General features: G+C 35.5%; 1 protein-coding gene across 1 annotated transcript; it reads right to left on the minus strand.

The window, feature by feature from the left end:
* Nucleotides 1-46: 46 nt before the first annotated feature.
* On the minus strand, nt 47-27961 carry LTN1 (listerin E3 ubiquitin protein ligase 1). Its single transcript, XM_084538376.1, has 30 exons — nt 27880-27961; nt 26584-26787; nt 26152-26250; nt 24392-24622; nt 23713-23765; nt 23206-23386; nt 22355-22528; nt 21071-21261; nt 19856-20003; nt 18703-19491; nt 18060-18101; nt 17366-17558; nt 16390-16629; nt 16035-16191; nt 15650-15800; nt 14758-14959; nt 13691-13850; nt 13394-13498; nt 12976-13118; nt 10977-11112; nt 9896-10040; nt 8034-8247; nt 7503-7740; nt 5938-6012; nt 4774-4960; nt 4138-4309; nt 3218-3438; nt 2576-2770; nt 1817-1984; nt 47-1068 (listed from the first exon to the last, which is right to left on the minus strand). The coding sequence occupies exons 1-30, from the start codon at nt 27919-27921 to the stop codon at nt 1006-1008; spliced, it is 5319 nt and encodes a 1772-aa protein (XP_084394502.1). The 5' UTR covers nt 27922-27961; the 3' UTR covers nt 47-1005.
* Between the last annotated feature and the right edge of the window lie 5 nt (nt 27962-27966).

Consider the following 27966-nt stretch of genomic DNA (forward strand, 5'->3'; position numbering starts at 1 on the left):
GTCAGAGGAAGAGAAAGCAATCCAGGGACTACAAAGACAGACAAAATTAATTTTTTCCTCCCCCTTTATTGACTTTTCAAAGAAATCCACCACAGAACAATACTATCCGAGTTAGAACATATTAGGATGCTACTGCTGCTTTTTTTTAAAAAAAAAGAAAAAGAAAAAAAGACTAGTGGAATGAAGACAATGTTAAATTCTGATATATCTACCATTCACAGAGTCCTTATTATGGGACACTGGAAGTAGAGGGTAAATTCAGTGGTATTTTATGTGCCAACTAATGAAGACATTAATTGCAATAATGGAAATGCAAGAACTGATCAGTGTGTATGTCTTATTTAAGGCCAGTCTGCATTACATAGGTAGCAGTTTTCATTGTCATGCAGGAATGATTGGGCTCTCTCTACTCAGGATTCAGAGTACTCACACTTTTAGGGTGCTGGATGGCTCAGGTTTTTTGAGACTATAAGATGGTTAAAGCTCAATTTCTAAACATTGATTTAGAGCATGCTATGTTTAAATTTCACATTTTAACAGAAAGTTATCACCCTAATTCCATGCCTTAACATATAAGAGCAAAAAGTCAAGTCTTTATACCACCTATGTTAAATTCACCTGTTACATTAAGAGGCATGATCTGGCTTAAGCACATACCACCATGTTAGAGTATACCTAAAATAAGAGGTTTTAATCAACTATGTTGTGGCTTAAACACCGCTTTTCAGACATAACTCTACATTACTTTTGAATTTTTAACATACCTTAATACCTTAAAAATATACAAATTAAAATAAATTATTCTTATATATTTCTTTATATCAAAGAAGAATCTTCAAACTTTTACAAAAAACAGTCCAGAGGTAAATATGTGTCATATCCCACTAGTCAAGAATTTAAAGTAACTGACATTATTTCCAAGTAGTTCGCTTCTTTCAACATACAGTTTATTGTCCCCTCTTCATTTATGACTTAGCTCACAGAAATAAGGCAGACCATTTTATTTCAGAAAAATGTCTCTCGACAAAGCGGACAGGTGGATTTGTTGCTGGATGTGAACCATTTGTACTGAAAGAGAAATATGAGTGCTTAATACATGAATGCAAATTGACTACCAAGAACATTGATTTATCACTAGTAATAAACGTTACTTGCCAATAAACTTAAATATCAAAATATTCATTTTGCTTTAAAAAACAAACAAACAAAAAAAGAACAATTAAAAATCCTTTCCCCTTGTGAATTTGCGTGTGTGTGTGTACACAAAGTACAAAAGTTTTATACTGAACAAACAAACGAAAGAAAAACAAAGAAATTCTTGTCTGGTCTAATTTTAAACAGAAGTAATGCTTTCAGAGCAGCATGAATTCCTCTATTGTATGGCAATACAGATGCCAACCTGTACCAGCATACTCAGTAACCACACACCCAGAGCCTATGATGACTTGAATATATTTAACTGTAAATTATCCAGATCAGTAGGATTTACCGAAAAGCATTCTGTGTAAATTAAATTTGAATATTTCTGTTCCCATATCTGAGCTGCTCACATCAATATGCTCTTGCTACACCCTACATAGATGTAATGGCTGAAGTCTTCGAACACAAAACAGTTATTATCTGTTTACTGTAGAAACTCCTCTCTCATTACATGCCTTTGCAGCTTAGTACAAAATCCATGCAAATTATTAGGAGTTCACTTAATCCCAGATAATCCAACAACAAAATGGGAAACTGATGGCATTTCACTAGAAGTACCTAGTTCAAATCATTAATGAATGAATCCTATTTAGAAGGATTTAGTGTAGGTACTTACCAAGCAAGCTGAATGGAACTTTTTCTTACATGTTCTGCAAGCTTTTTTGGGAAGAGAATAGTTGGAACCATGAATGACTGAAAAACAGATCATGCAATCTTCTACACCCTCAAAACGTTTATCCACATTATTTTTCCACAATGATAAGCCTTCCATAATACTTCCATTCTAGCAGAGAAAAAAGGGTTATTAATATACTATAGAATTCCTTCAGAGTATTCTTACTGTTATTCACAAGCACATAAACAAAGCCTCTATACTTTAAAATCTTAAATTATAGTAATTTATCAGTCAACTCATGTTCTACAGATAGTAGTTTAGTCTTTAGAAATGCAAGTAATTCTCACAACAAAAGGAATGCACTGCTAATTTCAAAAATTTCATTCAACATTTTCTTTGTTTTGTTCTAGGCAAAAATGTGCAACTTAGCAACCACCAAACTTTTAGAATTTCACACGCTGTGTTTCTTTTCCAAAGTATAGCTGGAATGGCATAGGATGAACACTGGCCCATCCCTTATGAGATCTAGATTCTCATCTTTGGCTGTGGATTTATCAGGATTTACTAGGCAGGTAATTTTACCTACCTCTTTGTTTTAGCACCTGGAGAAAGCAGATGATAAGAGTGATCAAATCTATAAAGTCACATTTGAAACCTGATGAGAGTCATTACATAAATCTAAATATTATATTACTAGGAATATTTTTTTTTTTTTATCAGGACTAGGTTTTCAAAACTAGGGGCTTTCTCTAAACTCACTTGATGCGTTAGATACGTGCTTAACTGTAGCATCCAATTGCGCCATTGCTGAACAGCCACGCCAACTCTCTTTCCACTCTCAACTGTTATGGACCCCAGTGGGTAATTTGTTGGAAGCTGTATTATTAGTTCAATAAATATATCATCAACTGAATAGGTAGCAATGACTTCCCGTGCAGCAGACCGAGCTTTCACCTATGAAAAAAATGCAAGTATTAAAAATCTCCCAACCAGAGAGATTTACACACCATTTCTAGCCTTACATTAAATAATTCTCTGAGAAAAGTGTTTTCCTGGTCTAAAAGAAAGTAGAAATTTTCTCGTACCTTGGCAATCTGAAAAGAAATTACCAGCCATTTTTCCAATCTAGTGGCTGATTATATTTTTTAATGAACCAAACAATCTTGCATTTACTTCCTCTACTTTTCCAACATTCTTAAAACCCTTTTTTTCCAATTTATTCTAATATATACCAACTGACTATATACATGTAGATAGCAAGCTAAATTACAATCTCATCAGTCATGTAGAACAAAAGTGCAATCATATAAAATACTGTCATACAGTCTTGCTCTGGGAATCAACATTTCTCTACAAATCTGCAAAAAAAAATAAAAAAAAAGAACAAGAAGTTTCACTAACCGTCATGCCATTAAATAACTGTGTACTAGTTTGAACTGAAGATATTTCCTGTGAAGAAAGCACGCTGCTGACATACTTGCTTGTAAATTTATCTACAACACTGAAGACACGTTTCTCACAGCTATTCCACCAAAGCCTAACCATGGCTGGCAGGTCTTTCAAAGTTATATGATACACAGTACAAGCTAAGTGTGGAATTTGGGATGACAGGGCTCCTGTTCCTGTGAGAGAAATAAAAGGATGTTGCAATACTCTTAACACAGTCACAAATATTGCTTCTTTCACATCATACACACACACACAAAAAAAAATATATATATATATATATACACGCAACAATATGTGTGGTAATAGGAAATTCATTTACCTGCTCCTTCTAACTTTGTTACTATAACTGATTGTTTGATTCCACCTTTCTCTATGACTCCTGTTTCTTAGACTAACATCTCATAGCTGGAAATGCATCTTCTAATTTATAGATGAACTCTAGGTGGACTACCAGAAGCCAAGAATAATTTTACTTTCTAGAAATTCCAAATTGCTCACTTCAGAGTGATGAAGCAGATGTTTGAAGCACATGTGAGGTTTGCAGTGTTCTATGGAAGTATATAAACAGATAAGCAACATCCTTCTCTTGAGAAGCTGTGTTAGTAATTCCCCAAACTACCCTATTTCTACCTTTCTTACTGTCATCCAGATAAACAGTTCTGCAACACATGATGATATTCAAGCACAAAATTAAAAAATGAAAACTCAGTATCTTTGCAGGTATATTAAAAGGTGTATGAACGTTTATAAGAGTACATAAAATAGCATTTTAAATGAAGCATTTTCAATTTATTTTTTTAAACAGAAAAGCATATTTAAGCCTCAACAGTATCAAAACTCTTTCAAATGCACAAACGCCATTCTTTACTAACCTTTAACGTCTAAATGAAGCTCTTCAGTAAAGAAGGTTTTTGTATCCTTATTCGCAACTTCTGATATTGGCCCAGAAAAGACAGGGTTTTCAGGCATAAGCCGGAACAAGTGATAAAGCAGTTTATTCAAGCTTTTTGTTCTTCTAAGGTATTGTGAATAGAGAACTCGTAGCTAATAATAATAGTGTTAAAAAAAAAAAAAAAAGAAAAGAAAACACAAAAAGCAGATGAGACTTAATAAAAAATAGTTTTCTCTGCAAATAATACAAACACGTTTCCGTAGGGAGGAAGAGCGATCCTGAGATTTGGAATTTGTGTTTAGAAGAGCGATTTAGCTCTCTGCAAACTTCTGAGCAACTAGAAATGCATACAGTATAGCAAGTTGTTTGAAAATGGCAAAAAGAAACGTCTATTAATGAATGTTAAATTTTTATCATCTCTAATACTGCCATCCCTAACTGTAGCATACAGAAACCTAGATCTATTGATGTTTCCAGAATCCCACTAATTCCACAAAAAATGGAGGTAGGAAGACGCATAATTAAAAGAATAAAAAGTCTGAATGAAACCTCAAGGCTCAAACCATGTGAGTGTTTTAAGAAATTCACTTTAAAGGAAAATGCTCTTAGTATATACCTGAGAAGAAGCCGCTTTGAAGAAAGTTAACGTTAACTTCCAAGTGAGAAGATATCCAAGAACAAGGCAGAACTCATCACTCAAGGGCTGAATAACTGCAAATTCTCCGACTGGAATGCATTCTAGGATGTTTTCTAGTAAGACCTCTTGAGTGGCAAGGACAGACATAAGAGCAGCTGGAGGCGATCTATGGAAAGACATCATCTGGCATTGTAAACTCAAAACTTCAGTAGAGCATTAACTGAATTTATATTCACAGCCTTCCTAGCAACCTTTTAGTAAAAGCATCTATGTAGAACATCTAAGGAGATTTTTTATTACAGGAAAAATGTACTTTCAGATTGCCACACCAGTGGCAATTTTACCAGTTTTTTTTTTTTTTTCCCAAAACAGACCGTTGGTCTCTTTACCTCTCAGAAGAAGAATATAAACTGAATGCTGATCCCAGTCTGAAAATGTGAGTTTGGTCTATGACTGAGCTGATTTAACCCATGTCAGGGAACGCTTCGATTTCTTCTTTGTCAAGCCACCAACAACAGAGCAATTGAACAATGGATCTCCTAATCGTTGAATGTGTTGGGTGTGGGTTTTAGCAATGCATTATAACATCTTTTGCAGCTCTGTAGTAAAACATGCTATTAATTGCTGGGCTGAAGTTTTTTATTTGTTTTTGTTTAAATCAATTATTGTATTCCCTCTTCAGACTTTTGGCTTTATCAGATTCAAGATGTATAAAACACCCAGGTCAGTTTTGGAGGTCTTCGCATTTAATTTAATTCATGGATAAATTTGTCTAAAAGGAATAATCCAGGAAACTGAAGTTACTTGTGCAACTGGAAATATTCTCAATACAGCAGTCCCATATAAGAACTCTTGATAATGTACAATGGAACATAAATGCTCCAGTTACTTTAGTAACTGTATCCAGAAAACTATTAAACTATTAAACATTAAAAATGTTATTTCCAGTTTTAGTACAAAGGCAGATTTAATCGAATTTATTTTATATATTCAATATTTATACCCCTACTGTCATAATTATCTTATTTTTTTCTTTTAACATCTTCTGACAGACACTACTCTGCTGCAAACCAACTTTTCTAACAGACAGTAAAAACAGGGAAAACGATAGTAAAAAAAAAAAAAAGAGGAAAAAATACACACAATGCTGATTCTTCCTCTTCATCACCATAGGATTTGAGATCTTCATCATCAAATTTAGGCAATTCAGGCATTAATCTACAGAAATACAGAAAATAAATTTAATTTTTACTATGTTCGTAGTATGTGAGTAATGTACAGTTCTTTGACTATTAATGTCAACGTTCCTGATAATCAATATAATCAGGGAAATACTTATCAACACCTTTTTGTAAAGTAAGGAATCTTTAAGAGACATGTCATGCAAAGCTGGTGTCCTGGTTTCAGTTAGAACAGAATTAATTTTCTTCCTAGTAGCTGGTGGAATGCTGTGTTGGCTTAGGATGAGAAGAGTGCTGATAACACCCCGATGTTTTAATTGTTGCAGAGCAGTGCTTATACCAAGCCAAGGACATCTCAGCCTTTCGCTCTGTCCTGCCAACAGGCAGGCTGGGGGTGCAGTAAGAGCTGGGAGGGGACAGACCCAGGACAGGTGACCCAAACTAGCCAAAGGGGTATTCCATACCATCTGATGTCATGCTAAACAATATATAGGGGTGGCTAGCCAGGGGAGGGGGCCGGACTGCTCAGGGTTAGGCTGGGCATCGGTCAGCGGGTGGTGAGCAATTGCATTGTGCATCACTTGTTTGTACATATTAGTAGTAGTAGTACTATTATCATCATTGTATTATTATTATTATTATTGTTGTTATTATTATTTTCTTGTCTTATTAAACTGTCTTTATCTCAACTCACGGGCTTCACTTTCCATTTCTCTCCCCCGTCCCAGAGAGGGAGGGGGGAGGGTGAGCGAACGGCTGCGTGGTGTTTAGCTGCCGGCCGGGTTAAACCACGACAGCTGGTTACAGATTGACAGCAGCCAAAGAGCTTGTAGCCCTGCTCAGCTCTTCTCCAAACCTTTTAACCATCCCCAGTCATGCTAAAATAAATTTCCCCATCTCAAAACAAAGCTATACTGAGGCATTAAGATGTAACAAGTACAATGGTTGCTTCTTATGCTCAAGTCAGCTGCTCTGCAGTCTGCATTTTGAGAAGTCAAATGCATCCTGTTTTTCAAATTCTGTATTTTTTCCATATGAAAGATATCCAAAAAAGTTCACAAGAATACCACACTTTTTTTTTTCACTTTCTTACCTAAATTAGTGAAAATGAAATGGTCATGCTGTTTAATGATACTGTGGTTACCAGAAACTTGTAATGTTTCAGTTTACATTTCAGGATTTATGAGCATTAAAATAGGTGCTAAAGAAATAGTATTCTAGTTACCACAGTGATATCTATGTAACTATGATACAGAAAATAAAATTGTATTTTCCTGTACTGCAGTAAAATTTCTCAGTATATATTTAATCTGCTTTTATAAATAAATTTAGCATTCATAGCTTTAGAGCCTATACTCTGATCCAGAACACAAGTTGCCCGGTTAAGCATTTTCTCCCATACTGACACATAACTTTACTAAACAAGTACATGTTCTACAGTATATTGGAGAAAAAAAAAAAAAAAAGAAAAAAAAAAAAACAACAGGGGAAGGAGATGATGAGAGCAAGAAATTTGTTGATTCTTACTTATACAACATGTGGTAGACGGAAATCTGTACAGGTCTAGCCCAGAACAGCAACAACGGACACAGTGCGTTTAACAGAGTCTGTAGTTTATCTGGCAGGTTTGTCTTCTGGCCTGCAACAAACTTCGCTGGCAATTTATGGTTTAACAACTGGTCCTTCGAGATGTAAGTTAGAGCTTCGCCCAAAGATGTTAATACAGAGTTCTGAAAAGAGCCTTCAGCTGCAGTTTTGGTTTCTCCTATTTAAAACAGAGACAGGTAAGCTGTGATGCAGAAGGTGCAGATGATATCATAGACAAGCATAATTAGAAACAACTCACATCGTGTTTAGAAGAATTCATCTAATAATAAGAGCCAAAGAATATAATTCCTTCACCAATTAACATGTTTTCAGGAAAGTACTATTTTTTAATGAACTATGTTAAGATAATATTCCTAGAAATTGAAAAAAATGGCCCAGCAAGTTCTATTTCAGAATAGGCTGGTATGTATCACTAACTAATAGCCTCCTTGCCAGTTACCATATACTCGCCTGTGACTTTCACCAACAAAGGTAACAGCAAATTGTGAATTCCTTCAGAAAAGAATTCTTTCCATTCACTGATCAAGTTCACAGGAAGGTTTTCAGTAGTCTCAGGAGCTGCAGCTTCAAAGTAAGCACTAAGGGCAGATGCCAAGTCACAGCTGACACAAGCAAAAATCTGCACAAGTGGGATATGATAAAGCGAATGGTTTTCACATGTTGTCTAGGAGAAAAAAAATAAGAGGAATATTTCTTAATCACAAATGTGCTTTGAAATGTTTTTTTTGCATTCCTCATCTATATCCAAAAGTGTAATTTCACAGAAGACTAAGCTGCAAAGACTATTTTATAACTATTTGAAAAAAATAGGTTTGAAAACATAATCTGTACCTTAGTAAGACATGCTGAAATGAATTTCTAAGTCCCACCAATGTTTCAAATTCTATATTGCTTCCCTTATGTGACCTTCTTTAGAATGACAGACAGAAACTGCCACCAAGTGGATTTGAATAGAAATGTATGCAACTGCAGACAATCTGTTACACTTGTAGAGCCAAGTGAGCCAAAACTGCACATGAAGTGAGCTCACTTTTCTCTCCCTAATGTCTGTATTTCCAAATTGTAAAAAGAAATTAACAATGCATTATTGGAAACTGGAAGTTATTGAAGTGATTATCAGGGGAATATTCTCCTAAAGCAGCTCCTTTTAATTTTTATAATTCCCCCTCACCCCCCCTCCCCCCAAAAAAAAAAAGAGGAGTATCATTAAATCTTACAAATATTCATAAGCAATTGATCTATGCAACAAATTTTTCATAAAAGTTCTTTCAGAAAAAAACTTAGGAAAATAAAGTTTTGAGGCACATACTGCACAGGTAAGATTAATCTTGAGGCCAAGAAAGGCCACATGAAAGTTTCCACACCCTGGTGATATTTTCCACTGTCTTGCTAATTTGATTTTGGAAACAGAAGATCTGGCTGTCTTACAACCAGAGCCTTATTTCATCCTTCTCTATAGCAGCAAACCTCAAAGAAGAGATTTAGTATTGTTTGTGCTTTTAAACCACGCATGAGCTTTGCCAAAGCTCAATGAAAAAAAAAATTAGAATTTTGCACAATTCTTTTTAACACTATGTCAAATATTTGCTAAACTGAGATGACTGTGTTCCTGCCACATCCAGGGAATAATCTAAAAAGTTAGCTGTATCAGTACTGAAAATGTGACATAGGCACTCATGTGGTATGTAAAGTATATATATTCTTAGTTCCATTTTGGGGTTGAGATCAAGTTATCTTTGAAATGATCCTTACTTCAAAGTACTAGGAAATTAACACACACTAGATGAAACAAAGTTCATAGAATCACAGAATGGTTTGGGTTGGAAGGGACCCTTCAGGACCCTAGTTCCATTCCCCCTGTTATGGGCACGGACACCTTCCACCAGACCAGGTTGCCAAAAGTTACAACTGTTAAGACAATTGTCATTAAGACATCCCGATTTCCATTCTTCTTGGCAATCTTCATGCATCTTTGTTCAAACTTAACTGCTATATGTCATAGCTTCTACAATGTTTCACTGCATCATCCAGATATCCACCCTCCCATTTTGTACAGATATTCATATAAACAGATGAACTATTAACATACAGCTTTCAAAATCTGAGGATAAAACGTTGATCAGAGAGCCCACTAAGATAATAAAAATGGAGTTACTTCCTAGCCTGTTTTTTTTGTTTGTTTGTTTTTGTAATTCCTCCTTCATTCCTTCCCCCTTGCCCTAGCCAAAATTAGTCTAGATCCTTCAGAAGGCATTAGGAGATTGTGTTAAGAACTGCAATGCAATGGTTAGTAATAATCTCTTTCATCTTACCTCTAACCAAGCCAGCATGGAGCACATGATAAAGTCCCATTCATTATCAGCCAAAGGAGCTGTGGAATACTTCAGCAACAAGGGAAGGTAACGGATCATCTCTATGTTGAAACCCAGCAACTCAGCACTTGTTTCTTTCAGATTGCTGAAATAAAAATACAGCTGAAGCTAACATATTGTCATGTTGTAACCACAAGTATTTATTTTCTTGCCTTTGCTTCTCTTAGGACAAATTAATACCAGTCTCTCTGCCCTAGGTGCTATTGACACTATTTCAGAGCTAGGATCCCACCTTAGCTACCAATCCTAAATAAGTCAGTCAACAGGTACAAAACAGACTATCAGAGGTACGTGCTCATTTGCATGTTATATTAACAGATTCCTAAAATTGTAACACTTACAATTAGCAGTGAAAATTAGCAATTTTAACTTAATCAATGCAACAAAAATAGTTTATTTTTTTAATTAAAAACTGACTTAAAATAAAAGCCCTCAAATGCCCCAGTACTGTATATTATTCTCCGACTGTGTTGCTTGGGTTTTTCTCACTTCACTCAAACAAACGTAAGTGTAATTTTACTCCTTGTTGGAAGTGTAGCTTTCCAAGCTACAATTTCAGGTGCAAAATTTAAAACAAACAAACAAACAAACAAACAAAAAACACTTCAGTTTGGTACCCAAGTTTTCTTTTTGCTATCTAAATAAGGCATCAGAATTTTGAACTGAATATGCAGCTGCACCTGCGAAGCTGGTCGGTTCCGCATGCTTTGGAAAATAGTTACCATCTAGATGCATAAACGAGCTCCTGGTTTCCCAGCCTTGATTACAGGTTTAATGTCAGACCAACTTTCTTACACCTATTTATCTTCATATAATTCCTTTCAATAAACTAACTAGATACTTAGAGACAGGTATATTAAACTGAGGGATGCAGTTCTACAAAGGCTTGAAAATATAATATTAAAGCATCAGGTGACAGTTTTAACTTGCAATTTGATTTTGAGTTAATGACCACCCTTTGTTTATAAACTCTTTACAAACTGGAAAAAAAATTATCAAATGGTCTCAAAGTTGTACCCACCAGCTAAAGAGAAAGTTGTCTTCATTATCGTTTTTCCAAGACATTATGATTTTTAATATCCCAGGTAACAGATGATCGCAATCAATACTGCTGTCATTTAAGCAGGAATTCAAAATGGAAAGACACCCAAATGCTCCTATGACATAATAAAAACATCCTCAGTAGGTCTTAATTATCAGGGCAGGTAAATATTAGAATGTGTGTCAACTGATTGGATACTTTAATAGTAATATCATGACATAGTTTGGATAATAGCTAAGCTTTTTTCTTTCAACACTTAGCCCACAGATGCCCTTGTTAAATCAAAATTACTGCATCCAACCCAAACTAAAAAAAAATAAAAAAAAAAAAAATCAAGCCACTAAACCAAAAACTCCTACAAGAGTCATACATGGTTTACACAATTAAAAGGAAAAATACCTGGTAATATTTAAATTTAATTGTGCTATTAAAAATGTAGTATCCCAAACAATAATTTGGACAGATGATTAAGTAAATGTAAATGCAAGGTGTGAATTCCAATACTGTTGCAAGAGTGACAGCTTTTACTTTCACATTGAAATACTACTGTTGCATTAGCATTGTTTTCCATTTTTAAGGAAAACTGCATGCACCCAGATTTCTTGGAGAACAAGAATGTTTCTTACAGGCACAATAACATGGAACTGAGTTAAAGTACCACATATGCATAGCAAGAAACCACACACTTCACTTAAGCAGCAATGATTTACAAGAAATTTACCAGCACTTTCCTTATCTGAAAAAAAACTAAACCTTGAATGGTGAGCCCACATCCTACGTCACACTTAATGGGAAAAATTGCGTATATATTGTCTGTTCAGGAACCCCTAGGAAAATGAGAAGCAGCAGAAAGGAAAATGCAGACCAGAGTTACAAACAAGAATACTCTACAAAGAACAGAGTAGCAAGGGAGCAGTGAGGATTCTTCTTCCTATTTTCTCTTTAAAGTTTCAAGGCCCCATTTGGTTGGTTCACTGGCTCATTCATAGAGCCAGGACAGCTTAACAAACTAAGTCTGAAGAACAAGTGCTAGGGAAACTGTATTTAAGAATCAAGATTCCTCTCAATTGCTGCATAAAACTAATGCTGAAAAATTTTCACATTCTGAGGACATTCACTTGAAAGAACTCATCTGAAAACGTGGGGACACTGCCAAGGGACAGATGTCAACAGTTTAAAACAACCATAGTTTATTCAATTTAAGTATGGTTCTGTTTAGAAAACAAGCAAATTTTCAGGTTTTTATAAGACTTATGAAGTATGTTCATGAAACCATGAAAGCAGTACTGAGAGAAGATAAGGTGTGCATGGTTTTGTTTAACTGCATAATAAGAATGTAGAAGGACTTTGTATAATTATTTCCAAAGACTGAGCTTGAAAAGCAGTGAGTTTGTGAAAATTAGCATTTTTTCTAAGGGACATTCAAAGCAATGTTGTAACACGTTTCAATCACCTCATTAAGTAATTTTTCAAAAGCTGTTAAAAGTGCATGCACAAGAGCTCTGACTGAGCATACTGTATTATCCCATGCACTGGACGAACTGTTCAAAAATTATACAAGAACTTCGAAAAAGTTTGGATGCTGAAGTGTCTAAAATCAATCACAACACTACCAGTAGACAGCAGAAATAATATGCATGCTATGTAACGCCTAAATAATTGAAAACTTTGATATTTACAAATATGTCTAAATCAGATAGACTGATATTGCTAAAAGTATTTTGATACTGCCTCACTTCTTCTTTGATCTATCTTTTAAGTTCTAATTTTGGACCCAGCAGCATAGCCTGTACTTCCTTAGTAAGACAGAAAACCACTATGACAAACAGCCTAAAAGAAATATGCAAAATGAAAAGACATTTCATTCTAGTAAAATTTCTACACTTAAAATTAATGCATCTTAGCTAAAAGTAAACATTATTACAAAGTGACATTCTTAAATTCTCATGAAGTGGGCTAAGGTAGAAAACCTACTGACCATCAGTACTGGAGAGCTCTGTCTGTGCACATGTCATAAGTTTGGCCACGCAGTGGAAGACCAGTTCTTTCTTTTCTTCCTCCGTTAAAAAGGTTGATAAGCATTGAAGTGTATGCAATCTGCCCTCTGTTAATGGCAGAAACCTATTCATGCAAACAGAATATCAAAAATAAACATACCCAAAAGTTTAACTAGTAAACAAAATGTTAACTGGCTCATAATGAACACAGAACCATCTAATATTCTGTGATGCAACTAACCCCATACATTACAGTGTTTCACTTTTACATAACACATACATATACTACCAAATTTTCGGTCTTCAGATGTCATTCATTAGAATCAGTATAATTTATCATCATTAATATTCGCAATATAAACTTTGCATAAAAGGTCATAGGCAACAGCATTTATATACCCTTCGCTTGTCTTAAAAAGATGTTTCATCTCGCAGGATACCGCACTTTCTGCACGAATCAGTTTGGCCATGGTTAAGGACCAGAGTCTTCCATGTTCCTCTGACCTTCAAAAGAACAAAGACCCTGTTTAATAACTGCAGGTTAACAGTGTTTCACAACAAAACTGTTTTATGAAGCATCAATCAACATACAAAAGGAAATATGGTAGCACTTTATACAAGGCAAAATACAAAGACATAAATTGTATTTCAATTCAGGGTTGTATTTCAATTGAGGTTTTACTTGCTCTTACATACCTATCAAATATTGTTTGCTGAAGGTCAGCTGTATTACTAAGCGTACTGAACTTCTGATATGTAATATGCATTTCTTCTAACATATGAAGATATTCCAGAAGCAGGTAAGGAGGATTCTCCAATTCTTCAATCCATTGTAACGAATACAACAGCTCTGCAACTAATTAAACAGCAAATATAACTACTGAATATACTCAGTGAATATGCAAGAAGTTTCAGATTTTTTTTTGTTATGTTTTGTTTTAATATATTTTTAATGCATTAAGAAGATGACATTTACACACAACTTCAGGTACTTCAAAGCATGAACTGGGTATCTGCAATTGCACCATAAAATACAAAGAAAAAGTTACAATAATCTATTCTAGAAGTTCAGGAAATTTTAAACCCTAAATCCTCTCTTTTTATTTTTTTTAATATACATTTCTTGCAGACAAGGCAATCAAGATCTAAATTAAAAAAATAATAATAAATTAATCTGATGCTAAGAGCTAGCATAGAGTTTTTTTTCTTTTCCATCAGCTTACAAAGACCTCCACTGACCAACTACACTGTTCTTCACAGTGAGACTTCTGGAGGTAGAATTTTTAATTGGAAGATGCTCGCTCTAATCTGAGCATTCTCAAATAAAAAGAAATGAAATTCCACCTTGTTGAATTAAGAAAAACTGCTGCCTCAAAATATCTTTATGTTATAGCTAAATACTCACGGCTGTTATTTGTCAGCATGGACACAGTTCCTGCTGCTCATTCATTCCAATGTACCATACATGCTTTAGCAATGAACAACTCTGAAGTTCACTGTAAATTTAAGCTTCTTTAAAAATAAAGTTCTGTTGAGACAGCATGTATGTAACAGCAAAAGGCCCTAAAAGTATAAGCGCTACACAAACTCATACTTTAAAAGGAGAACTAAAGAAAAAAAAAAACAAAACACATAAATGGAACAAGAATGATTTCTGATGGTTATATGCCAAAATTTACCTATTCATTTCTAATTATCAATTAATGTAGATTTAGAACTAGTATGAAATCAAAAATTCTTTAAGTTTTATCACTGTAACTTACTTATATTGTCAGTTTTCTTTCTTTCTGCATCATCATTTCCATGGACCATACCATTTTCCAATACAAGCATCACCATTTTACTTAATAAGGCTGAAGTACACAGATGCCCCGGAAGTTTAGTTGTGCCAGATAGTTTAACACAGGATCCCAAATGCTCACAATTCATACTCAGCCTTCCTTCCAAAAGAGGTTTGTGCATCCACTATAATATGTACATAAAAAGCGTATGAACAAATAATTGCCATTTTAACGATACATAGTAGTAGTAGTAGTTAAAATTCAGAATTATTAAAAATAACCATGAAAGATACAAATTAACACCAAAAGCGTAATGGTGAGGATCACCCGCTCCAGTATATAAAGAAAATAAATGCACAGCAGTAACTTAAAACTGCATTGTTGCTTCAGAAATAAATGTGTACCTTTAGAACTCCATACAATATTACAAAAAGTAGTAGGGTTACTGAAGATCGGCAGTTAGACAGGAAATTATTTTTCTCCCAATCTATTCATGTCAGCATTTTGTTTACACTCAGCATATCATGTTCTTCAGCAGATATTAGTGTCTTGCAAAAAAAGAATCATACAGAATAATTAACTTAAAGATAGAACATCTTCCTGGGGTACATTCTGTCGGACAAGATTTCTGAGTTGTAAAGCAAGTTGCTGGTATTCCACAAAGAAAAGGATAATTTCACACTGGAATGATTTTCTGCAGTAGTGGGAGAAACGGGCCCATACAAATACAGATTTTGTCCTCCAGCATGGGTAGAGGCTGAAAAGAAACACTCAACAGACACATGTATAATCATAACTGCGGTGCTATATCAGGGACAGAGACTTGGAAACAGGTAAGTGACTACATTGTGAAAGTCAATTATCACTTCCGTACCTCAGCAGAAAGAGACTCGCGCAATTTCACCCACTCAGTTCTGTTGGGTGTAACATGCTCAACGTAAGCTCCCACCAGACATCCCGACTGTCTGTCAGCTTCCAGAAGCATAGACAGCAAGTCACTAACCGCAGAGATCAAAACCTGAAGGCTGAGAAAAAGGGAAAACAAGTTTGGCACTATGCAGTAAAATCCTGCTCCTTTATATCATATACAACGCTATTAACATGCTGTTTTAATTATGCTATTAGCCACAGTTCTCACCTCTGACAGTCTGAAAAAATAAATAATGCAGATGCCAATTAAATATAGGAAAGTATAGCATTGATCTTGGTTTGTTTTGGAGAACAGTGTATTACAAAATGGACGTGTACATTACAATTACCTTTTAACATCCAAAGTGGAAGACTGAATTTGATTCTTGATCCACAGTGCAGATTTAAGCAAAAAGCTGCTGCTCTGTTTCTGCATACTCCGAAGTTGATGGACAAGTGACTTTACACCAGACATCCAAGTGTGTTTTAACTTACATACAAGTAAATCTATTATAGAAAAAAAAAATAAAAAAATATATCCTACAGCAACAATCACTAGTCTAAAGGTACTAGAGCAAGAAGAGAATTCTCTTTTCTATACAATTACGTATGATAACTGTCATACGGGCAAATATGTAGGTTTCCAGCTGTGCAACAATTTTCAACCCATGGTGGTCAGAAATACAACTTTTTTTTTCAAATTACCTGTTAAGTGTGTAGCATCCTGCCTCTGAGCACACAGTTGGAAGATGGTAAGCAGCAAGTCTTCTGAGGATGGCATCAGTAAACACCCTTTCACTGAGCTGAAAAAGCTTGAGGCTACATCGCAGATGAAAGACACTGAAGGTTCAGTATTTCCAGCTTCTGAAAGGTCTCTAGCTTTAGACAGAGCTGCCTGAAGTTTATCAATAATCCTTTCAACGTAAGTTTCACCAATCAAAGATTCTATTGGAGATTGGAAAAGGATAATGTGCTTTGGTAATGTGACAAAGATAATCACTCAAAGACATCATGTTAATATGCACGTATTTCTTTTTTATTTACTAATATTGAATATAAAAATCAAGCAACAAAGTAGTTTCAGTCTAAAGTATGCCTAAACTCCCGTTCTTATTCAACAGCCATTTCAGATCACATAGCCAAAGGTCCAAATAACCAAATATCCTTTCTCTATATCAACTTAAACACAAGGCAAGTCAATAGAGCAAATACAGAGTGATACCTCTATCCCTTTCATGTATTTCTAATTTCTGGCAATCCATTTTAACAAGCAAACCAATGCACACATGAGTCCATAACCACCACTTTTTATATTCTATTTTTGAAGGTAAATTTTAGATAGTATGGTTTAAAAGCCAGTATTATTTTACAGCACATCAGCTAATAAATGCATCTACTGAAGTTCTCCTCAATTTTTCAAACTTGCAAATCTGAATCTGTTCTTTATACATTGACCTTTGTTTGCCTACAGAGACAAAAAAAATAATGTGATGATCGTGATGCACATGGTGCTTATGAAACTAAACTAGGCATGATTTTTGGCTCAGGTTAAAAAAAAATAGGAGGAGGAATAGATGTTGCAAATTAACTACTCTGGAAGATCCCAAGTTCCTTCTGATGTTCTGCAAAACAGAAGTGCAGTATTTACATTTCATGAAGCCCAAAGAATAAATACGCTTACCATTTTTAAAGTGTTGTGACAACACCAAGCTCAGGATGGTCCACCTTTCTGAAGAGGCTGATTGTGTTGAGGCTGGTATGGGTTTTAAACCCAGGTGACACAGATCATCTGCCAGCATTACAAGTCTTTCTCCAAGCGTATCTCCTTTCAGCCAGTCAGAGACTAAGGAAAGTTTTGTTGTACTTGAACATGCCTGAATAACAGGAAAGTCATTCTAATAATCTTTTGAGGTTATTAACTTGTATTACTAAGCATAGCATTAATATCCAGGCATCAGAAATAATACATGAAACCTAAAAAGGCAGAATGGGAATCACATCACAGAAAGTTTTGTCTCTAGGTCTGTGATGATTCCTTCCCCCCCCCCCCCAAAATAGTGACGGATACCTAATCTGCCACTATTTTATGGCTTTCTAAAAAATATAAATGAGCATACATACCCATTTTCAAAGCTAAGACACACACACTGATAGTCAAGGGAGAATGATGATTAGATGATTAATACAGATGATATAGATGATATAACCTCAGACTTAAATAGGGTTAAAACAACACAATGAAATTATTATTAAATGATTTTATCATTACTTTAAAAAAAAAAAAAAAAGGAAAAAAAAGATCAGTCTAACCCATATAAGCAAAGTTAATACCACAGAAATATTCAAAACCATGCAAAACAATAAAGAAGAGGTACCTTCTGAATTATCTGAAGAAAAATAATCCATTTCATATCCATCTGGAAGGAAAACAGAATTGCATAAACAGAAATTCTTTGCTGAATTGGAAGCATTTAATATTTTTATTTTAGTTTGCTTGTTTTACAACTTCATTTTCTGCAGAAGATAAGCACGAGTTACTAAGTTGCAGGAACTTACTGAATCACAGAATGGTTTGGGTTGGAAGGGACCTTAAAGTCCACCTAATTCCAACCCCCTTGCCATGGCTACCCACCTCCCACTAGAATGATTAGTTGATTAGTTATTTTGCCTCTCAAGTCTCTCTCCACCACATAGACCAATAAAGGATTGTACTTAAGAGAAAGGTTGCTGACAACTGATATAAAAGCACACTATATAAAGAAGCAGATAAGAATAGATAATTTGATGTTATTTATATATTTGTAAATACATATATATATATATGAGACAAATATCTCATACGCTTTCACTCCAACACTGTAATGTCAACCCTTTTCTAAGTCTACCTTCATTAGGCTGAACTTATCCAAATTCATGTAGAATACCTTCCATTCCACATCCCCAAAATAAGACGATTAATCAATCACAGTCCACAATAGAAACTTCTATAAAATCTAGTAAAAAAAATATATACAATACCTTTGTTAAGTCATCAAGAATGACTTTCCTTTCATCATTACTGCTGCAACAATTAAGCACACTGTACAGAATATCAACCAGAAACTGTGTGTCTTTCCTCCAGTCTTCTTTCAGCCAAGTTATTAAGTTCATATATAGAAATTGTACAGATGGATTTTCATGATGAACTTTTGTTTCTCCTTGGGATTCAGCAGGAGTACAGCTTGTGTCATTTCCCTGCTCTAAAAGTACTTGAAAAACTCTGTCTGAAGAAAAAGAACTCAGTAGGGCAGAAAGGAATTTCAAATGCTGCTCTGACTTATGCTCATTGACATACACAATACTCAGTTCAGAAAGGTTACAGACTAAGTTTTCTAGAGGTTCCTTCCTTAGAACTGAACTATGCTGTAAGTAAGCCTGAATTTCAGAGTCACTATTCTTTCTCACTTCTGTGAGCTTTCCATTCTCTGTGTTCCTTTCAGATTCATCCTCATCTTTAAATTTGATTTTTACAGATTTTCTGTTGTTTGATTTTGTAGCAGTCTTTGGATTCTGAAGAACTTCTAGCATACCAGATATGGCAAACAACGGTTTCTCATCAGCATCCAACTTATCAACATGAAGCACATACAATTTTAAAAGATGGTCCCAAAAATTTGACAACAGTTTCTGGAAAACTTCTTCTGTACCATCATCACTGGAGACTTCAGCTTTAGCTTCCCAGGAGCTCAGTGTTTCTGCTATTTGATAAAATAATGGTCCATTTTGCAACCTGGGCTCCTGAAGTACAGCATCTATAATAGGAATTAGCTACAAAGGCAAAAAAATAAAGAACATTGATCCAACTAGATAAGCATTATGTTCTTTATAATCCCAGGAAATACTAAAATTCTTAAAGACTTTCTGGAACCAGTGCCAAAAGCCTCAGAAATAATCATGCTTATATACATAATAAACAGGATGCTCAATTTTTTTTTTTTTCCATGTAATTTAAACTGTGCAGAGGTATGGCTGATTTTATAGCAAGGAAAACATTGAACAACTTCAGCGTTATTTTCTTCCATTACATCCAGTGAGGCTTTCAACAGAGAAGTAAGTTCTCACAGAAACGTATGTTTACCTTTCCTTAACTTCATTTTATTAAATGTATACACAACAATATTTTAATGAATACCTGGTCATTTATTAGCATTTGATGAATTTGTCTTTGTTCATCTTCTTCGTCTACTTTCTGTAGTATGGCAAAGCGCAGACATTCCATAAATGCAGATATAATTGCTGAACTTTCTGAAGGACTGGCTATTGCTCGCTCACTCGACAACCTGTTGAAAGGTAACATTGGTTGGGGGAAGACACTCAGTTATCTGTGCTTCTGAGAAGCCCAGTACCTGTGCACTTCAGTGCACAAGGTAACCTTGAGTATGTTGCTTTTATCCAGATAACACCAATATGAAAATACATGTTCGAAGAGTTAAAAACAGTACGTCCAGGCATGTCATATAAACTATATTAGGATAACTTTTTCATTTTGTTTTAGCATTCAGTGCAGGAAGGGAACTATTTAACTTGAGGAAACTAGCCCACTCAGGTATACTGTCTACTGTTTCAGCTATTTGTCAAAACTCATCTGCAATTTTCTATATGGTATTCAAAACCAATCCTTACATAACTACTTTCTCCAAGAACTTTGCTAATGACCATCGCAAAAATCAAGAACTGAATTTTGTTTAAATAAGTTGTATTTTAGTCTTTCAGAAAATGATGTATATATGCTTGCGTATATAATGCATAAATATGTAATATTTAAATTACATTTGATAGGAAGTTGGTTTTCACATTTTAAAGGCAAAATATGATAGCAGTTCAAATCTTTTAAAATCTGTATCATGAGAATTCAAGTTCCTGCATACAGTAAATTTCACAACCACGATGCTAATCCTCACTAACCTCTGTAATAAAAAGTGAGACCTCTGCACTGGTGAGAGGTGCCTGGTATCTTGAAAGTCACTCAACTTTAAATTCATTTTCCATTTTTAAAGTTATGGAATAAACATTCTTATCTTTCCTCGTCAAAGTTTTATGTTTTTGGCAAGGAATAGATAAAAAAGAAGGTTGAAGGTTTAAGACGACAGGGACAGCCACAAAGGATTGACTTATCTTTGGATAAAAATATTTTGAAACTACAGTTTTCAAATATCATAATGAAAAGAGTTTTTTCCACAAAAATAAGTGATGCATGCATATTTAGTCAATATCAAATGATTGACATATACCGATATGTCAATATCCTTGACATACCAAGTCAAAGGATATAAATGCTTAAAAGATTATTTCTGTTTCCAAACATGAAAGAGACCGACAATAAACAAATACAGTTTGTGGTTCATACCCTTGAATTATAGAGCTGAAAAAAGTTCTGAAATATTCCAGCTTTGGTTCTGTGATGCCAGGAGGTACCTTGCTAATGAATGGCAAAAGATTTGGGTAGATAACAGTAGCAAGGCCTCGTCCACCTTCTCGAAGTACTGTCCATAGCTTTGGTAGAACTCCTTTTTTGGCATTTACATGACTCCAACAGTCCTGTGGAAAGAAACATAGTTGTTGTAAATTAAATGAGAGTACATTGACTCCCTCCCTTGACTCCCTACCTAGACATTTAATCTACCTCCCTAAACTGTAGCTGAAGAAAGTTACTATAAAATTTCGATTGACTTTCAAGTATTCAAGGAATACAGGTATTTTTAAAAATTACGTTCTCCCTATTTCAGCTTGCGAATATTAAGAAGTTAGTGCAATAAAACTGTTCCAGTATTGTTTAAAATCTATGAAATTTTCTTAGCAAACTGCAATTGGAGACTTCTCTTTAATCATACTTTATTTAAGAATGCTTCACAAAAATCATTATCATAAACGCTTCTGTATCCAGTTCTCAGTTCTTGTAATTGAGCATAAGCAATGATTTCAAAATCCTAACTTAAGAAGCATCATTAACTTCAAAACTTCCAAAATAATCTTCTGATGGTTACAAAAATACTTCAGCATTTTCCTCCCATACCCCAAAGATTTTTGTCATCTGATCTATCACCGTACAAGATACCTATATTTATAACAAACCCAATGAACAAAGATTTGTTTTTCCACAAATTGTTACAGTTTATACCAGCAGTTACAAAGTATCTGCAACATTAAACTCTCAAAACATATCAGTCTATGAGGAACACTGCTTGTCCTGCTATGAAATTAACTAAATCTGGTATTTTACTTTAAAAAGTTATAGAACCAAACACCAAATTAGAACAGGAAACAAAAAAAAAAGGACTCAGGATCATTTTTGTAACCTTTAAACAAAAAAAAAAAGGTTTTAACAATTTTTAATCCAAGGGATTAAGGGTCATTTAATTATATTTATCAAACAACCTATACTGGATAGGATGGAAAATATTATGAAAAAAATATATTAAAAAAAAAACAAAAAACAATATAGGAAAGTTAGACTGATACTCTAAGGAGGAGGAAGGAGTGTGTCCCATTGATAAATTCATGCTAATAATTAAGAAGAAAACACAGTCTTCTGTTCTTCCTCATTCTTCCTTCACAAAGAACTCTCGTGCTCACTCAAAAGTTAAGTGTGACATTCCAATAAAACATCTGCCCCTCAGGTTTATTATATTACCTCAACAGTGGCAATAACATAAAGTACAGCTTCCCAAAGAGCAGGACACACCACTGCATCACTGTCGTCAATGCTGAGAAGAACAGCAGGACAAACTCTTGGTGCTTCACCTTTCACCAACTCAGGCAAGTATTGGCAGAAAGCAGAAGCCAGCTCAAAGAAAGCTGAACGAACCTGACAGGGAAGAGAAAAATAAAAATGTTAGGGAAGTGACAAGATGTTGCTACTACGCATAGATTTATAACATTCCTTTTGAAGTTAGAGTAACTTACAACAGGCAGCCTTGTATTTTAGCACATCAGCAAAGGTTTGAATATTAACGAAAATAAAAAAAATACTTGATAAGCCTGTTTAAAATTTTAAATTAATTTGTTTGGTGATAAAACACATTAAACATTTCATTTTATAACATATGTCTGGAAAGGTACGTTTTGCCAAAAGTACCTTAAAACATTTTAATAAATAACTACCAGAATAAATTCAGCACTCTATGTAGCTATTGGTCTTGGCAGTAGCAAGATAAAACAGTTAAAAAAATGAAAATCTAAAAGCACGATGACCACATGCAGTAAACTAATTTTTTTTCTTCTATGTGAATTTGAAAGGACTGCAGACTGCTAAGAAGATGATTGTGACACTGAAATAACAGATTAGCGTATTAGACAAATTTTAAAACAACATTGTCTACTTAAGACCTAGAAATCTGAAGATTATTTCTAACATAAACCAGCAGACTGCAAAGATCATTCTTGGAGATCAAAAGGAATCTTTTGATCTCCAAGAACCTGCTTAGATAAAATGCATGATCTTCAACTAAAACCCAACAAAATAAGTAATTAAAACAAAATTACCTGTGGTGTGCTGTGTTTGCCATATTTCCAAAATTTGTTTTGAGACAGAAGTGACATTAATTTTTCCTCCAATGACTGCATCTCTTTCTTTGGCAGCATGCTAAGTAATTTTTTTAAAGCTAACAACGAACAGGTCAAAATCCGGAAAAATTTGGCTTCTCTTTCTTCCTCTGGTACAGTTCTAAGAAAAATAAAACAAAAGCAAATTTTAAATTAATCAACAGGCTTTCCTAAGGGTACCAAATTACTTTATAAAGTGTTAGAAAGTGTTTCAAGTCATCCTGTCTTCCAGCTATTCATAAATATTGTTTCTAGAAGATATTAAAAAAGAATTGGATGATTGATAGTATAAGTGCTTTTGTGAATGTTAAGTCCCACAGAAAGTTACTGGGATCTGGACTCACGTAATTATTCTGTCTTTTGAAACAGAACTAAATCCACTGCCTCAAGAATGAACCCAATACAGACCAAGACCTAAACCACACACATTAAAGCAGGCTAACATACTGGGGATCGCTGAGTGTATCAGGTGTTTCCTTTAGAAGGTGATCTTGAAGAACCTGGAGGGGAGAAAAAAAAATATATAAATATACATGCATACATTCATGTGAATAATATAGTTTGTAAGTTATTCAGAAACAGCTCTACATTCAGAACCCAAGTCTCTTAAACATATTTTAGATATGCTACTGAGAAAGGACACAATTTAATGGACCCCTGTTAAACACAGTAGCTGTGGTACTGCACTGGTTGAATCAAAACTTCGTAATACTTTGTAAGTTGCAGTCCCATGGTGACACGCTTCTGGCAAAAAGAAGCCAAACTGAGACAAAACACAATGGTTATGCTTGCATATGATGGGTCAGCAATGCAAAATTTCACCTTTTTTAATTCAGTTTCATGTATGATTGGCAGAAGAGCATTAACCCTGGTAAGAACATCGCTTGTAGAGGCTTTCTGAAACAGTGTTCAGCACTCTTTAATCACCTACTATTGCAGATTAACAGCTCTTGCATCATTATTACATCTGCCTGCAACATTATCTGATGACCAAGCATCATTACATGGAAATAAAAAATTACCTTACTGAAATTTAACCATGAATAGGTGGGGGCAGGATGAGTTTTAAACTTCTATTAAAAGTTGATATATACTCATACAAAGCTTTAAAGACATACTAACTTACATTAAGAATTTCATCTTTACAGAATGCTAAGGCTTCGGGTTGTTTGCTTGAAGGAAAAGCTTTTTCAAAAGCTACTTTTGCAGCAGAAGCAGCAGGGGAGTAAGTGTCACACTGAGCAATCAGCCAGTATCCCATGATACTTTTCAAGTAAGGTGCCAAGTGTTTTTTCACTTTAAGAATCAGTTGCTCAAAAGACTGCTGAGTTGCTTCTCGAACACGGCGATCGTGATCCTGTTAAAGCAAAAAGAAATGTGTTTTTGATGCCAAGCACTTCAAAGCAGAAATGACAAAAAAAGCTGTCTCTCAGTTCAGCCACTTTTGCAATGAATCAAGCTATGCAGTTTGAAAATATGTGAGCATCCCTATGTAAAGAGAAGAGTCCTAGCTTAGCACCAACATATTCCCAATATATTGCTGTTGTGGTTTAACCCGGTCAGCAGCTAAACACCACGCAGCCGTTTCCCCCCTCCCTCTCTGGGATGGGGGAGAGAAATGGGAAAGTGAAGCCTGTGAGTTGAGATAGAGACAGTTTATTAAGACAGGAAAATAATAATAACAACAATAATAATAATAATAACAATAATGATGATAATAGTACTACTACTACTAATGTGTACAAACAAGTGATGCACAATGCAATTGCTCACCACCCACTGACCGACGCCCAGCCTAACCCCAAGCAGCCAGCCCCCCCACCCCAGCTAGCCACCCCTATATATTGTTTAGCATGACATCAGATGGTATGGAATACCCCTTTGGCTAGTTTGGGTCAGCTGCTCTGGGTCTGTCCCCTCCCAGCTCCTGCTGCACCCCCAGCCTGCCTGTTGGCAGGACAGAGTGAGAACCTGAGATGTCCTTGGCTTGGTATAAGCACTGCTCTGCAACAATTAAAACATCGGGGTGTTATCAGCACTCTTCTCATCCTAAGCCAAAACATAGCATTCTACCAGCTACTAGGAAGAAAATTAACTCTGTCCTAACTGAAACCAGGACAATTGCACATCCAGAACTGTAACCTTTTCCTGATATCCATAACTACAGCTGCTATCTCCATTTTATATAAACATTTAACAGAAAGAAAATAAAAAAAAAAAGGAAGAAAAAAACAGAAAGTCTTGAAGATGCTTTTTGAATTAAAAAAAACATAAGCTTACATAAACTGTGCATTACTTATTTGCAGCTATCCATTATTTGTGCATGTATTTACAACATCATGACTTTCTAAGCTCTTGGCTCCCAAAAGAAACATTATAAATTGCTTTAATTTTCAGAATAGTGATGTATTTTGTTCACTATCTTGTTTAGAACAGTAGTCAGTCCAGATAGTTTGCAGATGTATTAAATATTGTATCAGAAAATTAGCTGGCTACATATATATATATTTAATAACAAGTCTGGCCAGCTATTAATCTTAGATCAAAAAAATATATAATTTTCTAAACAAAACAGCACATTCTCTTTATCTGTTCTGGTATCTCCATAAAAGAACTTTTCAAGAGAAGAAATATTTTGTAATCCTTTTAAGATGAAGGCCCAAGAAACAGCAAATACAACCCAGGCATCAACAGTTCAAGGTTCCACTGTATGGAAACATCTCAATAACAAAGAAAAAACTTTTCTGTTTCTTCTTTTTTTTTTTTTTCTTCTTCTAGAATAAGCCAGCAATTCCAACAAAGTTAGATATATCAGTAGGACCACATTACAGGTTTTCACAGGAAATATCCAGAGAAGTTCTTAATTTAGATACTTTTAATACTTACTAGTGAGATTTTACAATAAATTCTTGGCCAGTATGGAAGAACACCTTTAACCACTTCGGCTTCTCTTTCTTTGCACATCGTCCCAAACTCCTGCATAGCCTAAAACCAAGATATCAACAGCACGATCTAAGAAGTGTCAGACATACACATTCTCTAGTTTACCAGATTCTACTAGACAGTGCCTCTATTTTCCAAAATCAATTCATTTCTGGCAATTGGTTATCCATAGAGTTAATTTTATGAATGCTCTGTCAGCAGTGCCTGACAGACCTTTTAAGTCCTTCAAGGTACCTTCTGTACTGCAACTCTAGTAAATTTACTGGTACAAACATACAACTGGCTACCATGGTAGATTCCTTTGCCATACTTAAGAAAAAAGCAATGCTCTTCCAACACAGATACTTTTTTATGGGGGACAAAGAATACACCCACTTTTAATTTTGTTATGACATCTCTTTTAGAGAGTTTTCGCAACACCATTCGAAAATCAGCATCCACCAGGCTGTCTATTTCCTCTGCTCCTTGAACTGCAGGCACATATCCGAGATCACTCTGAGATGTTCCAAAGCCAATAAACCCAGGCACTGTTCCACGTTCTTTGGCGAGGAGCTCTGCAGCTCGGCCGCTGCTAGATGGCTGACAAAAAACAGGGACATACATCAGTTATACATGTCAGTCACTTTATCTAATTTTGTGTGCATCAGGCATTCAAAATAATGATTAGTGAATACATAATGTAAATCATTACGTTACATAATTAACTACCTATTTAAAACAAAGTTTCTCAAAAAAGGCCATCCATACTTTAAAGGCAGAAGTTTAACCTAGAAAATTAGTTTTCTCTGTAGAATCAGCATTCCATTTTTTTGTCATGACTTTAACACACAAATACTTCATGAGAAGCTACTTTTATACACATTCAGAAAAGGTATAATAGAAAAGACCTTCCCTAAGTTAACAGTTTATTAAGAAACTATTTATCCTCCTTCACTAGTTTTCCAGTTTTTCTTGTGTTATTGTGTACTGCAACACAGCTCCCAAGGAATGCTCATGTTGTCACGAGGGACAATTAAAACATGCTTCAAAGCATGATACAAAGCGGGTGACACTGGTGGTATGGGGGTGGTTGGAGCAGATGATCTTGGAGGTCTTTTCCAACCCTAATGATTCTGTGATTCTGAATGGCCACGAAGAATTCAGAGGAATGGAGCAAAAGGGTATGTGTGTAACACACACAGCATATTGCAACCCCATCATCATCACAGGGAGTGCTTTGAAATTCAATATATAACACAGTTTGTCCCAGTTCAGCAACTCCTTGCTCATCATATGAGTGGCCTCTTTGGAAGTCTGTCCTGGGACCGAACGACGCCTTACGGTTCTGTCATTCCTTACGCTCCAAACACCCACTAAATTCTCAGTGACAGCCACAGATCCGACATTTGTTGTTAATTAACACCAACTTGCCGAAGCTCACCGCATATTCCCACTTCCTCGAGGCACGTAAGCCACGTTCCCAGCTGACTACGTGCCCTTTTTTTTTTTTTTTTTTTTTTTTTAAACCCATTTTAACCGCGGGAGAAGCCCCAGCACCGAGGACGCCCCTCTCTCCCCCGCTACGGAGCAGCTCCCCCAGGGCAGCCGCAGCCCCCCCAGGGGCCCGGCCCGGCCCGAGGGCACCCCTGAGGCCGGGGCCCGCCCCCGGTGCCGCCATGTCGCGGCGCTCACCCGCAGGTTGCCCTTGGTGCGCTGCTTGTTCTTGCCCCCCATGATGGCGCCGGCACTTCCGTCGGCGCGGGGCGGGGAGCGGCGCTG

The sequence above is a fragment of the Aythya ferina genome (assembly GCF_964211825.1).
Source record: "Aythya ferina genome assembly, chromosome: 1".
Classification (NCBI taxonomy): Eukaryota; Metazoa; Chordata; class Aves; order Anseriformes; family Anatidae; genus Aythya; species Aythya ferina.